Source organism: Desmodus rotundus, chromosome 8 (genome assembly GCF_022682495.2).
Source record: "Desmodus rotundus isolate HL8 chromosome 8, HLdesRot8A.1, whole genome shotgun sequence".
Lineage (NCBI taxonomy): Eukaryota > Metazoa > Chordata > Mammalia > Chiroptera > Phyllostomidae > Desmodus > Desmodus rotundus.
The window spans coordinates 21537311-21551417 of NC_071394.1; the positions used below are offsets into that span (position 1 = coordinate 21537311).

General features: G+C 44.0%; 1 protein-coding gene across 1 annotated transcript in view; it reads left to right on the forward strand.

The window, feature by feature from the left end:
* Positions 1–5814: 5814 nt before the first annotated feature.
* Positions 5815–14107, forward strand: part of RSPO2 (R-spondin 2) — a 142891-nt gene continuing 134598 nt past the window's right edge. Inside the window, exons 1-2 of the mRNA XM_024572270.3 lie at positions 5815–6215; positions 6603–6863. Of these exons, the coding sequence (XP_024428038.2) occupies positions 6770–6863 (94 nt within the window). The 5' untranslated portion in view covers positions 5815–6215; positions 6603–6769. The remainder of the gene's footprint in view (positions 6216–6602; positions 6864–14107) is intronic.

Below are 14107 nucleotides of genomic sequence, written 5' to 3' on the forward strand. Positions count from 1 at the left end.
CATCCCTGGTCCCTTTGTCTGCTGTTCGCCCTGAGTTTTCTGTCCCTACCCTTTCACTGCACTCTGCTGGTGGATGGCCTTCACAGGAACAGGGTGACAGAACCGATATTTCTTGATGGGACGTTGGGATCAAGTTCTCATGACCTTTGATGCACAGCCTTTTTTCTCTGACTTGAAATAGATGGTATGGGGTCCTTCTGATTTCCCCCAAATACAGTCATCCAAATGGACTCTGGTATATTTCCGATCTTAACTTTTTAATCTGAACTCATTTCTACCATATGAAAGCATGATAAAAATGACAGTGTGACACATACACGCAATGTTTCATATTTAGAACCGCCTTACATACTTGAAACTGATATTTATAACTTACTTTCCCCCTAGATCTGAAATAGATGGGCAGCCTACTAGCATCTTACTTGATTTGTAGAACAGAAAAACTTTGTCTGACTTATGGAAATGTAACTTGAGTCACCACAACAGAGTGTCAACAGCCCCTTCCTTAACTGCCCCAGACTTGACCAGTTCACGTGCCCAGAGCTCCTTGAATGGAGAGGAGGTCATGTCTCTTTAGCAAAGGCCCTTGCTGTAAATCTTTCTCCTGGCCTTCCCCAATAGGACCTGGGGCCATTTACTCAGATGACTCTGTTGGGGGGAAGGAGAAATAAATAACCAGGCTTTTGGGAACTACTGTTAGTTTACTGACATCCAAAACGTCAAAAGAGGGGGCTTATGAAGACCAGATAAATAACGGACTTTTGGCTTGGGCCCTTTTCCCAGGGGGTCTAGTGGATCACCGTGGTTATTTCCACAGGTCAGGATGAAGAGAGTAGACATACCCAGCAACCGGAAGAACCCTCAGGCCGGTTCTCTGACTGTGTTTATCTTTTTGTGTCCTTGTGTATATAAGGTATGTATTATTATTTTTAAATTTTGCATATTGTTCCAAAGTTAAAGTGGCTTATAAAGATGCATATACTATTGCAAAGTAGAATACATTAGAAATAGGTGAGTAAAACAAAGCAAAGGGAAAATAAGAGTAGAAGCATAAAATGCAGCAAGAAATGAGACTAGTAAAAAAGTCTGCCTATCTCGTACACTTGCTACCAGCAAGGCACAAATTTGCTTTTGAGTGGTAACACAATTCATCATAACCGTAAGTTAAAACAAACCAATTGCTTAGAGGAGGTGAATGTATTTTGGGTAATAAAATACTGGAAAAAGCGCTGGGGAGGGTAATTCCTGCTCTTCGGGATTACCATCCCATTGTTCATCTCAGTTATCACCACAGTGAAAAGAGAGATTCTCTTCACATTAATGAAAACTGAGTCTAACTCTTAAAACAGCTGAGGATCTTTATGTATCTCTTGTTAGTTACTGGGTGTAGTAACACTTCCTTCCAGCAATCCCATTCACACACCAAAAGAATGGAAATGACACGCATTACTTTGGTTCAGAAGAGTTCAGGACACACAAAATTAAATAAAGGAAATAATTTTAAAGCTTCAGGTCAAATCTCCAGCCTTCTCTTACCAGCTGGTCTGAGCGGGACTTCCTTTGCTGAGAGACTCCTGGACCTCTTCCATGAGGATGGAGAGCAAAGTGAGAAACAGGCCTTATCACCACAGTCTACAGAGACGTTCTCAAGTGGCAGAACACAGTATTAACATTTGGAGGAGTCAAATATTTACACATTTTTCAAATGTTAAATAAGTGATTATGGTGTGGCTTTTAAAAACAACAAATTAGCCCAGATAAGGACTGGTCAGTGACCTTGCTGAAGATCTTTCATATGAATTTGTTTAATTATTTCATGCAAAATATAATAAATGAACGTAGGCTGTCACATGCAACTAGGAAAATGGACATTCAGCTTATATTTAACAGGAAAAATTATACTATCTATATGACACATTGGCAACAATGACATAATTTATTCCAAAGTAATTAACGGATAAATTCTAGACTAGAAGAGTGCGTACAGCAACAGCAAATTTCAACTATGAGTAAGAAGGTTGTGGAAAACTTTAAAGCAGAGATTAGGAATATCTGATAACATTAAAGATAAGAGAATTCTAAATCAATTAGCTAATGAAAATGAGAGTCAGAGCCAAAGTCAACCAAATCTGTGAACAAAAATATTTAGGAAAGATTCAGAAAATTTTAAATCTATTCTAATGGAGCCATGCCATAAAATCACTAATATCTTACGGTTTTTAACATTAAAAAAGCATGTGGAAATTGCCAAATGAAAATGAAGAAGACTGGATGGGGAAGAGCTTTTATAAGCAGGACACAAACATAGAGGCTGAACCAGACAAGACTGACAAGTTTACCTACAAAAGCAATGTTAAGAGACAAGTGATAAACTTGGAAAAATATCTGAACTCAATTCGCAAAAGGTGATATACATCTCTATGTATATTCTACAAGACAAAAATAAATGACAAAGAACATATGAAAAGAGGTAACCAATATCTTGGGAGAGTTTGTAGAAAAGGAAATATAACTTGCCCAAGTATATTAAAGACACAGAATTTATTTAAAAGGAAAGAAAAAAATGAAAACTACTGGGATACCATTTTTTGCCCAGGAGTATCAAAACAGCTTGGTTGGTGTGTAGGGAGAAAGACACTTCCTTACATAGTGACTTGATAGAGCCTCTCTAGATGGTACTTTTAGGAATATATACACATAGACACATATCCAACTGTTTGATCCAACTTCTTTATTCTTAGGAATTGATAATGAAAAGGTAAAATGGCCCATGAAATGGCTAATTGATGTCTTGTTTATAACAGGAAAAGAATGAATACCATCTAAATATATATCGGTAGGGAGCTGGCTAAATACAACCCTACAATGAAATAATACACAGAGCAGGAAAGTTTTCTTATGAACTGACACTGAATGCACCCTACCACGCATAAAAAATTGAGGTGCAGATTACTGAGTACAGGATTCTAGCGAATGTTTGCGCAACAACGAAATCACCTAATTCTCACGCTGTATCTCTGTCATTAAGCAATTTATGACGACTATGTGTAAACACACGTACATTTTCTTGGTAGGTACATCGTATCCCTGGAAGAATACTCAAAACCTGGAAGGTAATCATGAATAACTGGTTGTCTCTGAGGAGAACTGGGTGGCTGAGGCAGGACCTTTCCCCTGTATGTCCTTTATTAAAGATTAAATTTTAGCTGTATGAATGAATCACAGGTCTAAAAAGTAAAGTACACAAGTTGCCTCCCATCTATACTACCGTCCCCTTTCCCTGCCCCCAGTTAACCCTCCCTAGCGCCCGTGAGTGTTATGAAGTCTACCTCACCAGCCTGCTTCTCTGGAAAGGGACGCTAGGCACAGGTCTATCTACAGTGCCAGTTTAATGAAACCACCATTTAGACTCAGTTTGAAGAAAAAGTCCATTGAGCCTCCAGGATGGAGAAACTGTGAGCTCCAAGCCTCAAAAACAACACATTCAGAGGTTAGAAATGAAAGGAAATACAGATTTAAAGTTAATAATTTAGGATCCACTAGGGTTGTACTTTTTAGTAGTAGCAGGAACATTCCTGGGTTCTTGAAACCAGGAAAAATATTCAGTGAATAGCAAAAAAAAAAAAAAAAAAAAAGGTGTTATCAACAAACCAGCCCCAAAGAGATTAAGTACCTCAAGAGCTAAGTGTGACAAATATTTGAGGATCAGTGGTGACCTTTAAAAAACAGAGACAGACCAGGAGGAAGAAAGGAATAGGAATCTTCTTTTCTCCCAGAGCCCATTCTTATCTTGTTAAGAGCATTAACCAATCTTCAACAGAAGCTGTGCTGTTAAGATTCTTTTTTATAACATGCATCTGGGAGTTCACTAGACTGAAAAGTATCTTTGGTTTTAAAAATGCCAACTGTGAAAACCAGATGATGAAAATTATGGAAGTAATCTTCAAAGACAGAAAGTTGAAAGTTTTCTGTAAAGTTAATGGAGGACAGTAGCTAACTCTCCTTTTTCTACATTGAAAACCCGTCAATGATGAGTTTGTCCTCACACTTGTTAGACTCCGTAGCAAACTTCTTGATAGAAATAGAAAATTCCTTGTAAACTGGAACCTAATAGAGGTGAGAGAGATCTTGGTCTAATTTCCTAGAAATACCAGCAAGGAGTTGATATCCAGAGAAATGTCAAAGTCCCCCATCTGGTTAATGGTGCAGCTAGATTTACTTGGCCTTGTGCTTATTTTTGCTTTGTAATATTTTAAGAGACACTGATAATCACTGATCTTGAAGGGTATTATGCTGTGTTGGAAGGCAGAAGGTTCTCCCATGGATTTAACACTTTTAACTCCTTCTGAAGTGCAATGAGTTTGGTGTGTGCAGGTGTGAGTGTGTGGAAGTGGAATTTATGACGATGGAGGGATGTTCACTGGAACAGCAAGTCATCATGCTTGGGCCACGCACTTCGTAAGCCGAAATGTTGCAATCACTTCCAAATTCTGTGATAAAAATCAAAGACTCCGAAAGCAGAGAAACAGACCCACTCTTTCTGCAATGTGTTTCGTCAACTCTGTGCTATGGGCCAGTCTCGGGGCTGACTTTTCTTATCTAGGGAAGGGGACCAGTGACCTCAACTCAGATGTATTTGGTTCTCAGGCATGTGTAAAGGGGACGGCACTGACGTTCTTAGCACATAAAGATTGCTATGTAATAGTGATGTTGGTAAAAAGTAGTTGTGGACAGGCAATAATAAACAGTTAATAAACACGACTCTTCTAATATTCCTATTGTTATTTACATGATTGTCTCAAGACTCCCATTTCTAAACATCTTCTGAGACTGAAGGCCGAGGAAATAAAATTTAAATGGTATAAAATGCTACTGTAATAACATGGCACCTGTGACCAGTCATATTGTATCGTATTGCCATGGTTGGTGGTATAACTTCGTATCTTTTGCCCAAGGAGCAAATACAGTCATGAATGCAGGACAGAAGATGTCACCAGGATGAAATTGGGCAAAATCAAGTGTATTTAATTTAACACTTTGTTAAACAGAGTATCCCCCAAACCCAGGAGACCTTGAGGGTGGTGGGAGGGAGGAGGATTATAAATGAGAAGTACTTCACTGGAAAGTGAACTGTTCTGTAAAGAAGTAAGGTCTCAATTTCTCCGAGTATTGCAAGCAAGGGAACACAGGTTTCTGCAAGTTTTCCTGGAGGAGAAACAAAGTCAAGAAATAACTTCTGAGGATAAGCAAAAGCTATTGGGTATATCCTTTCACTCCCCAAACTGAGGGCGCGTTTAAATTTCAGCCCTTGCTAACAAATCTTCTGTAAAACGAAGCCAAGACGTACATTAAAAAGTGGCCGAGGTGTGGCATCTTTCGGGAAGCGGCTCCAGTTTAAACGGCGACTGTCTGAAGCAGCGGTCCGGGCCTGGCTCGGGAAGGAAGGTCCGGAGAGGCCACCAGTCTGCCAGACGTTCCTGCAGGGAGACTGGAACTGAGGTTGGAACTGACCGCAGAGCCACCGAAAGAACGAACGCCTTCGGGGTGCAGCCAGCTGGACTCCCGGGCCTAGCACAGTCAGGGGGCGCCCCCACCCCAGCCACCCTTCAGTTTAGCCACCCGCTCCAGGAAAACCCGGAGGGCATTCGCTTGGGGTCAGGCCAGCAGGAGCTGTCAGCGCTCTTTAGGACCTCAGGGAAACCCGAGCGTTTCTGGCTTTAGGACCCAGGAACTCCAAGGCAGCTTTGACTTAGATGCTGTGGACCACAGCACCACCTACTTATAGAAGCATCCCGAGCTCAGCCCGGCAGCATCTCCGTCGGAAAGTGCGCTAGCCACGTCCCTCCGGCCTCCCGTGAACGTTTGATCTCCCTGAGCTTGGGAAGGGGGAAACCTTAGCTGTGAAGTAGCTGTGGAGAGAGCTCGGGAAACTGCCCAGTTGGACAGGGACCCAGAGAGTGAGAGCGGGCGCGTCCCTCGCCGGAGAATCACTCTCAGCGGTGGGGACGCAGCATCCGCTGCGCTCCAGCCGGGCGCCGCCAGCCCAGAGGACCCTGCGCGCACATCGAACCCGCGGCGGCCTCCGGAACCCGGAGCTGCCCGGCGCTCCCAGCGGGTCTCGGCAAACTTTCCCCCAGCCCACGTGCTAGCGAGGCGGCTGGCGTCAGGAGCCCGGCGTGGAGCGCCGCGCCTAGGCACGCCTCACCGCCCGAGACGTAAGTGCTCATGACAGGTGACCACTGTGACCACCGCGCCTGGGTGTCGCACCTTGGAGCCAAAGGGCGGGAGAGCGCTTCTTTAACCCCGCGCCCCCTGTTCGTTTGGAGCTCTTTCCTTTCCCCGGAGCGCTGCACACGCCCTTTCCCCCCGGGTCGTAGCCCGCAGCACCGCAGTGGTTGCTAATTCACTGATTGAAATCACCTTCCTCTCCAAGTCGCCGGCAGCTGTGCGCTGGGGGTTAAGCAGCTCCGCAGCTCGTGCCAGGCAATGAGTGCGCTTCCCCCCCCCCTTCCCTTCTTAAGTTGGGACGCGCGGAGAGACAGCCGCCTCCCCGGGGTTCTCTCCACCCTCCACCCATCCTGTTCCTCCTCCTGGTCTCTCAGGTTCAAGGCAGGGAGATGCTGACCGCGCGGAACTGACCAGTGCCATCCCTGGGCTACTGGCGACTCTCCCTCTGCGTCGTCCCCAGCTGCGGTCACCGGCGGCTCCTCGGATGAGCCCTCCAGTTCCCCGACTTTGAGAGGCGTCTCTCCCCCACCCGACCGTCCAGATGCAGTTTCGCCTCTTCTCCTTTGCCCTCATCATCCTGAACTGTATGGATTACAGCCACTGCCAAGGCAACCGATGGAGACGCAGTAAACGAGGTGGGTCATACTCCTCCGGAGGTGAGTGCGCGGCGCGGGCGGGAGGGTCACGGCGCTCACTCACTCACGCGCTCCTGGGGCACAGGGAGGCAGGACAGTGCCTCCCATCTCGACCCCGCACTTGCACACCTCTGCTCCCCACTTTGCGGGCGCGGAGGTCTGCAGAACTCTGCCTTCTCCGTCACCCGAAGGTGCGACGAACCTGAGCGAGACGCGCGGAGAGCCGGGTGGACCCGGTGTCTGAAGGGTGCTGGGGGTTACGTGGTGTGGTCCGTGCTCACGTTCGCTGCCTCGCTGCTACTCTGAATTCTTCTTTTCTCTTTCGGTCTCATTTCTTATCTGGCACCCAATTTCCTTCTCTGTCTCTTTGTCTTTCTTTTTAGTCCTCTTGACCCTCTGCCCAGCAGCTAATCTGTTCCTACCTTCCCCACGCACGTGCGCCCCAAACCGTGACCCCAGATCGCTTTGGACACGGCCTAGCAGCGTGTGCGCGCGTGTGTAACAGAGAGGGGTCAGGAGAGCGTCTCACAGGGGGTACCACTCCGAGGTGGAGAAGCTGCATTTCCAGGAAAAGGGCAATGTTGATCTCTTTTTTCGAGCTAGACTGGATGGGGTGATTCCCTGAACTTTCTGCATTGAGCAGTAACTCGTGAGCGGGTTTTCTGGGGAGCGCTCTCCTGCAGGGTGACGTTTAGGGGACAGGCCTGACTTTGCCCTCTCCATTTACTTCCCTCAAAAAAGCAGCTAATTCTGAGAAGGGATTTTTCTTCCTCTCAATGAAATTCACTTTTGGCTTTTTAACCGCATCCTCCTTCTCCATCACTTGTGTGCACCACGCGCAAAGGCGAGTGGAAGCCGGTTGCAGAGTGCTAGCCTTCCTGCAGATTTAGTGCGCCAAGTTCTGTCTCTGAGCCCTGCTGTGGCTGTAGCTAGTCCAGCTGCAGTCTAGGGGAAGGAAGAGCTGCTAAACACAATTAAGTCTTCTGCGGGATTTCAACCACCACCCCCGCTCCACCTCCCCAACACCTTGCATTGATTGCCCGCTTGTGGAAGGTGCAGAGCAACCCCTCAGCTATCTAGCAATTTGGACTTCTGCGCGGCTAGAATTTGTCTTGAGGTTAACGGATCTTGATTTTTCTGGGCTATAAACGTCTCACTCGACCTGTGATGTGATTTGTTTATAACTCGTTTTATGGAATCTCCAGTTCTGCGTCCAGATTTTGGAGAGAGCTATTCGCGCCTTGATTTTTCATAGTTTTTAAGGAAGTCGTTAAGCTGTTCTCACCTACCCACAGCGCTGGAGGGTGGCCTGCCCCGGGGCAGAGCTCGAGATAAAGCTAAAGCGGCGGTGGGCAACTTCCGCAGCCTCTGTTCTCCAACTGTGGCTGCAGATCTGTGGTCTGCAAGGACACCCCTCTCTCTCTTTTGCTCTCTCCTTTCAGACATTTGGAAAATGTTTATTTTCAGAAATTATTCTGCATAAAATTACTAGAGAGAAATTTTTCCTAGAGGCCATGAAAGTTTGATATTGATATTAGTCTTGAAAAAGTCCTTTTCTGTCTCTCTCTCTTCCCCACTCTTCCCAACTGGTCCCTTCTCTACCCCACTGTTTTCTTTCGAGGTATTGCCTGGATGAGTTGGCAATTTTTTATTACACTGTGGTTAAAAGTGTTTGGAGAGGCTTGCCCCCACTTATAGGCAGAAGTTACAGTCTACTTGGTTGGAAAAATTCAAGTGCTTAGAGTTTGAGAAATAGAGAACTATCAAAAACCCATTCCCAAGTGCGTACTAATTCAGGGATGTCTTTCTGATCCACAGTGCCTGTCCCGGTGTGGTTGAGCAGGGAAGAAACAAGCATATTGTTTCAGTAGAACGTAGTGGAGATGCTGTTCCGTGGAGAATGACGTTACAGCACTCCTGCGGCCAGAGGCGATACTGCATGCTTTTCCCCGTGCCATCTCTGCACTTACGCCAGTGCCTTCTTAGTATCTGAGGCCAAACCTCTTTATTTCAAAGCTGCTCTAGCAAAATCTCATACCCTCCACGTCCCCAAGTGCTGACATTCAGAAACCTAGTTCTAAAGTGTGTAATGGTAACTTTTGCCAAACCAACCTTTCCATTTAATAAAACTCAAATGCTTTCAAGTACATGCAAATTGGTAAAGTTGTAAAGAAAAAAAATTCTATCAAAGTGTACTTCCCCCCACACCCTTTCTTAACAGATGTCCTTTCCCAAATCCCAAGTTTCTGGCTAAAATAACTGCGGTCCTTAAAAGTGACCACACTATCTGTGCCAACAAAGAGTGCACTGTGTTTTTAATTAAAAGTGGAACTACTTAAAGAGCTGGCTAGACAGTGTAGGGTGATAGTTGCTATTCTGCTTTGCAAGGAAGCTTAAGGATTGCATTGTGAGAGTATTGAAATGAATAGAGATCTAACTCAGGTTGTGTGAATTGTTCCTCTTCACAAACTTAAGCTGGTTTTAATTGATCTCATGCCCACTGATTGATCCTACACCAATTGTTGCGCATACCAAACAATTGGCCTGCCCGAAGGAGACTGATTTAAATTAGTTCCCTGGTGAATGCTTGACTACTAGCCAGATCATGTCAGTAGTGACAGCTGACATGCTAGAGCCCATTGTGGCACCAACATTTCCCCTTTTCCCTTTGTTTTGGATAGTGGCAGTTAAATATTACTTTCCAGGAAGAAAAGTGATTAGTACCTTAAAAGGAGACGGTGTTGTGGCTCAGAAGACCAGTTATGTTCTTGGCTTTGTGCTACCATGTAGGCAGCGGTGACACCAGGATTGGTGAGGCTAATGCCTGGGATCTGATCCTTTTTGTTTTTTTCCTTCATATTCCATCTGCAAATAATCAAACCTTCACTGTGGAGCATTCTCAGAACTTCTTTGGCATTATGTTTAGTCTGCTCTATGATCTCAGATGCGCTATAATATCATTTTCTTAATGAAATAAAATTCTTGGCAGAGATCAGATAATTTAGTCAGTTAAAATCAATTGCATCCAGTCTGGAATAGAGAGCAAATATATCATTTAACTCTATGTTTTATTTGAAAATATAGCTAGAGGATTTAGAGAATAGAATGTCAACCTTCCCTGCTTTTGGACAAACCTCTGTTTGGGGGAGACCATCATAAGCAACACCAACTGATCTTTCTCCCCCTTAGTTAAAAACAAGTTTATAAAATAAAAATGCATTGGATAAACACTAATATGACCTGGCAGCAATAATTTTTAAAACTGATTAGGCACAAACACAATACAGAGAATGAATATCTTGTTGAGGGGAGACAAATGTCAATGTTTTGAAAAGCTGATTGACAACTCATGTGTTGCCTACACGTTAACATTAACGGTTGTAACTAGTTGGTCCCATGCCCACCTCTCATTCAACTGCATAGTCATTGCTAACAACTGTTAACCCTTTCTGCCTGGAACTGTCTTGGGACTGCTCGTGAATTATGTGTATGGTGAACTGGGTTATTTGATTCATTTCATTTTTTGGAAGGGTTGTAAGCCACATTGCAGACTGAATTACTGCAAGGTGGATAGACAAATTATAACTTTAATATAGTCTCCTGGGATTTCTTGAGCTTGGTATGTAGTAACTTATTTTTATATCTCTTTCATTCTGTTTATATGCTCAGTCACATTTTAACCAGGGTTTCATGAAAATTTCTTGATAAAACTCTTTGAAAGCAGCGAGACCCCTCAAACCTGTAATTGGTGTTTCTGGTGGCCTGATGGTAGAGGGCGTGGTGAGGCAAGTGCTTCCTGCTGTAGCCTTCCCCATATTGAAGTGTGGAGACATCTCGTTTCCCTAAGATTGGGTTTGGCTTCTTCTGTGAAACTGAAGTATTTATCACAAACAGTGTGGTGTGTTTCTGGCAACTGAGGTTGGTAACACACACACACACACACACACACACACACACTTTTTCTCTTAAACCTTCTAGGGCTAAATTAATTTGTGTCTTTAAAAATTTAATGAATAGATTTGGAGATATTTGGTTTTATAAGTATTTTGAATGATAACTTCTCACAGTATTCTTTCAAAATACAAAAAAGCACATGGAACGTATTAACCTACACTTAAATGAAAAGGCTTCAAAATACATTTTGTATGCTTACTTTCTTTTAAGTTCCAGAGGATTTCGGAAAAGCTGATGTGATGTTTAACACTGCAACATAAACATGTTCTTTCTTTTCTTTTGTTCTCTTTTGTTAATGGGCTGCTTTTTCTTCCAGCAGAATTCTGAGTTTTTCTGGCTAGTATCGTACCAGTGTGTGGAGGTCAGAAAGTTGCTGTGCCCCAACCAACATCTCACTTAGCTACTGAAATTTGGAAGTGATTCAGAATAGGTGGCGCTCCCCCGGGCCTCCGTCTAATCCTGGCTTTCTTTATCTGCTTTTAAAATCCATCTTGGGTAGAATCCAATACTTGCAGAAATCACAAGTTGGAAATGACACTTCTAATTCCTTAATGCAAAACCACCTCTTGAGTTAGTCAGAGACTAACTGGCCAGTTTATGGATTGTCCAGGCTACATTTACTTCTTCCAACTGACTGCCTTTTCATCCATTTTTTTTTCTTTTTCTGGAAATAAGTCCTCTTACACTTCCCCAGGCCAGGAAATAGGTGACAGGCGTCATTTGATAGGTCACTTGACAACCACTCTGCTGAAAGGAGGTGGTAAGCTCTGGGATGAAAATAAAGTTTTAAACTTCCCATTTTTTTTCAGACTCATGATGTTCATTATTTTTCCCCCGGATCCGCAGCAATCATGGACTGACTTTGGGTAAACACAGTGTACCATATCTGTATTTGTGAATTTTCATATTTTTAGCTGGAATGCATATGAAGAGAGCTAATTAATACTAAAGTACAGCAGGTATTACAGATGTAACTGTGTATGATAGGGGATATATATATATACACACACACACATATATATGTACATATGTTTATCTATATTTGGGTGTGGGTGTGTGTTGAGAAGAGGGTGTAGGGGTGGTATGACTATAAGGGGTTGGGTTTTTGTAACTAAAAAGGATTTTCACTTATCTTTCTCAGTTCTTGTTTGTTTCTCGTCTTTCTCTCAGACGGGGTGACAGGGCAGGACAAGGGAAGGAAGAGGAGGAGAGGGAAGGAGTAAGGAAGGATAGGTGTCTTCACTGTTTCCAAGGCCAACCCTTCTTCTTCCCTCTAGGACCTTTCTGTACCAGTCATGTTCTTTTTAAGCATGCTGCTGGCCCCCTAACCCTAGAATTCTTAATTTCCTTCTTCCCCATGCTGTTTGTCCAACCTCTTCCCCTCCTTTTTTATTCACTTCTCCCCTTCCCTTGCTTAACAGTCCTCTTTCATTCAGTGTTTAGTCTGTCGGTCTGGCTCCGGCGTCCTCATTTTACTGAAAGGGTTTTCTTTATGACCATCTGTAGCCAGTGCTCACCTCAAGGCCAGCTCCACCAGCATCTTTGCGGTCCCGTGCTCCTTGTTCCTCAGGAGATGTCTATCACTCCTTTCCAAAGAAAGTCTCCTCCTTTGGCTAGTGACTCCACCCTCTGGTTGTGCCTCCCATACTCTGCCCACTTCCCTTTTTGGGTCCCCTCCTTTGGAACAGGTACAGACTAGTATATCTTTATTCTTCCCTTGAGGTTTGTACCCATCCCTGTATCTTGAACTGTTATTTCCATGTAGAGTCCTTCAACTCAATCCCCAACACTTTGTAGAATGAATGAGTTTTTGAGCTTCAGGTTATTTTACCCTCTGATTTCCCGCCTCCTGTCACGTGGGCAGATATCCCATGCACCCTCATGTATGAGTAGAGATTCCATTTCGTGTACGCTCCAAGTTGACAACGCATTTCCTCTTTTATGCCCTCCACCAGCTGTGCTCCTCTGCCTGAGTCCTTATTTCTCTTCGTGGGGTTTCTGTGTGTCAGGGCTGGAAGCCACGCTGCCGGCTTGGATCCTCTGTTTCTTCTTTTATTGGTTCATTCCGTCTTACAGAGTCAGCCTCAGACACGTAGTTACATCCACCCCTTCGCTTCCATTCCCAAAGGTATCTTCTGGCTGAGACCCTCACTGACTTCTCACATCCCAGCAGCCACTTCTTCTTCACTCCATCCTTTGCAATGCTGCCACATTGACTTTTTCTCAGCCACAGTTGATCATGTTGCTTCTAAGCAATAAACCTCAAATCTCCCAGGTCTCCATATTGACTACAGAATAAATGCCAGCCTTTTTGGTGTTGCATTCAAGGGTTCCCCACCATCTGATTGAAGCCCATTTCCAACCCCCACCACCTGAAAGCCCTGTATGCTTAAGCTATACCAGATTACTTCATTTCCAGCCACACCATGTGTTTCCATGTTGTTGAGTGTGTGGTAGTCCACAGTGAAAATGTCACTGCCTATAGGAAGACTTCCTGGAATTTTCTGCTTTTTTTTCCTGAAGCCAAAAATCAATCAGTTTTCTTAGCTTTTTGTGCTACTCTAAAGGAACTCCCTTTCGCTTTTATTCTGGTTATTTTGCCATATGTCTTCTTGTTACTTTATTTTTAAGCTCCTTTATGGCAGAGCTTCAGTGTACTCATCTTCATGCTCCCCAAACCAGGCCTGAGGAGTGCTTCCTGCACAAGTTGTGGCTGAACAAAAGGCACTGAGTATGGGATTTTGTTGTTGCCCTTAAAATAATTTTGGTGACTTAATGAGAAAAAAAAATTTTAAGTTGGAGGTTTTTGCACATAGTGGTACATTGAATGAATAGTTAGGTAATAGTTATAAACTCATTGTTTACTATTCTGTAGAATTCAGAGACAAACAACAACGACAAAACCCTCTGATGTGTCAAAGCGTCCCCACCCCAGTCCTCAGTCAGAAGTCTCTTCTCACAGTCTTTAGAGTTTCACATAGTATTAGTGCCTATCTGCATATCCCTGTGTGTGTTAGGAGCTCTGACTCCTGACAATCCTGGGAATAAGTGATGTCCCCAGTGTCCTGTCCTCCACAGCCCCGCCTCACTCATACCTTCTCGTGCCTATGGCTTCTCTTGTGGAATCTTTTATCGACCTACCTGCTTACTATTTGAATGATAGAATATCTCAAACGACAGGGGAGTTTGGGGCAGGGTAGGGTAAACTCTGGGGGAAGGTAACCTACATTTTAAAAACACTTTTTTTCAAGAAAAAGTCAATAGGGATTTTTTTAAAAAATCACCCAATA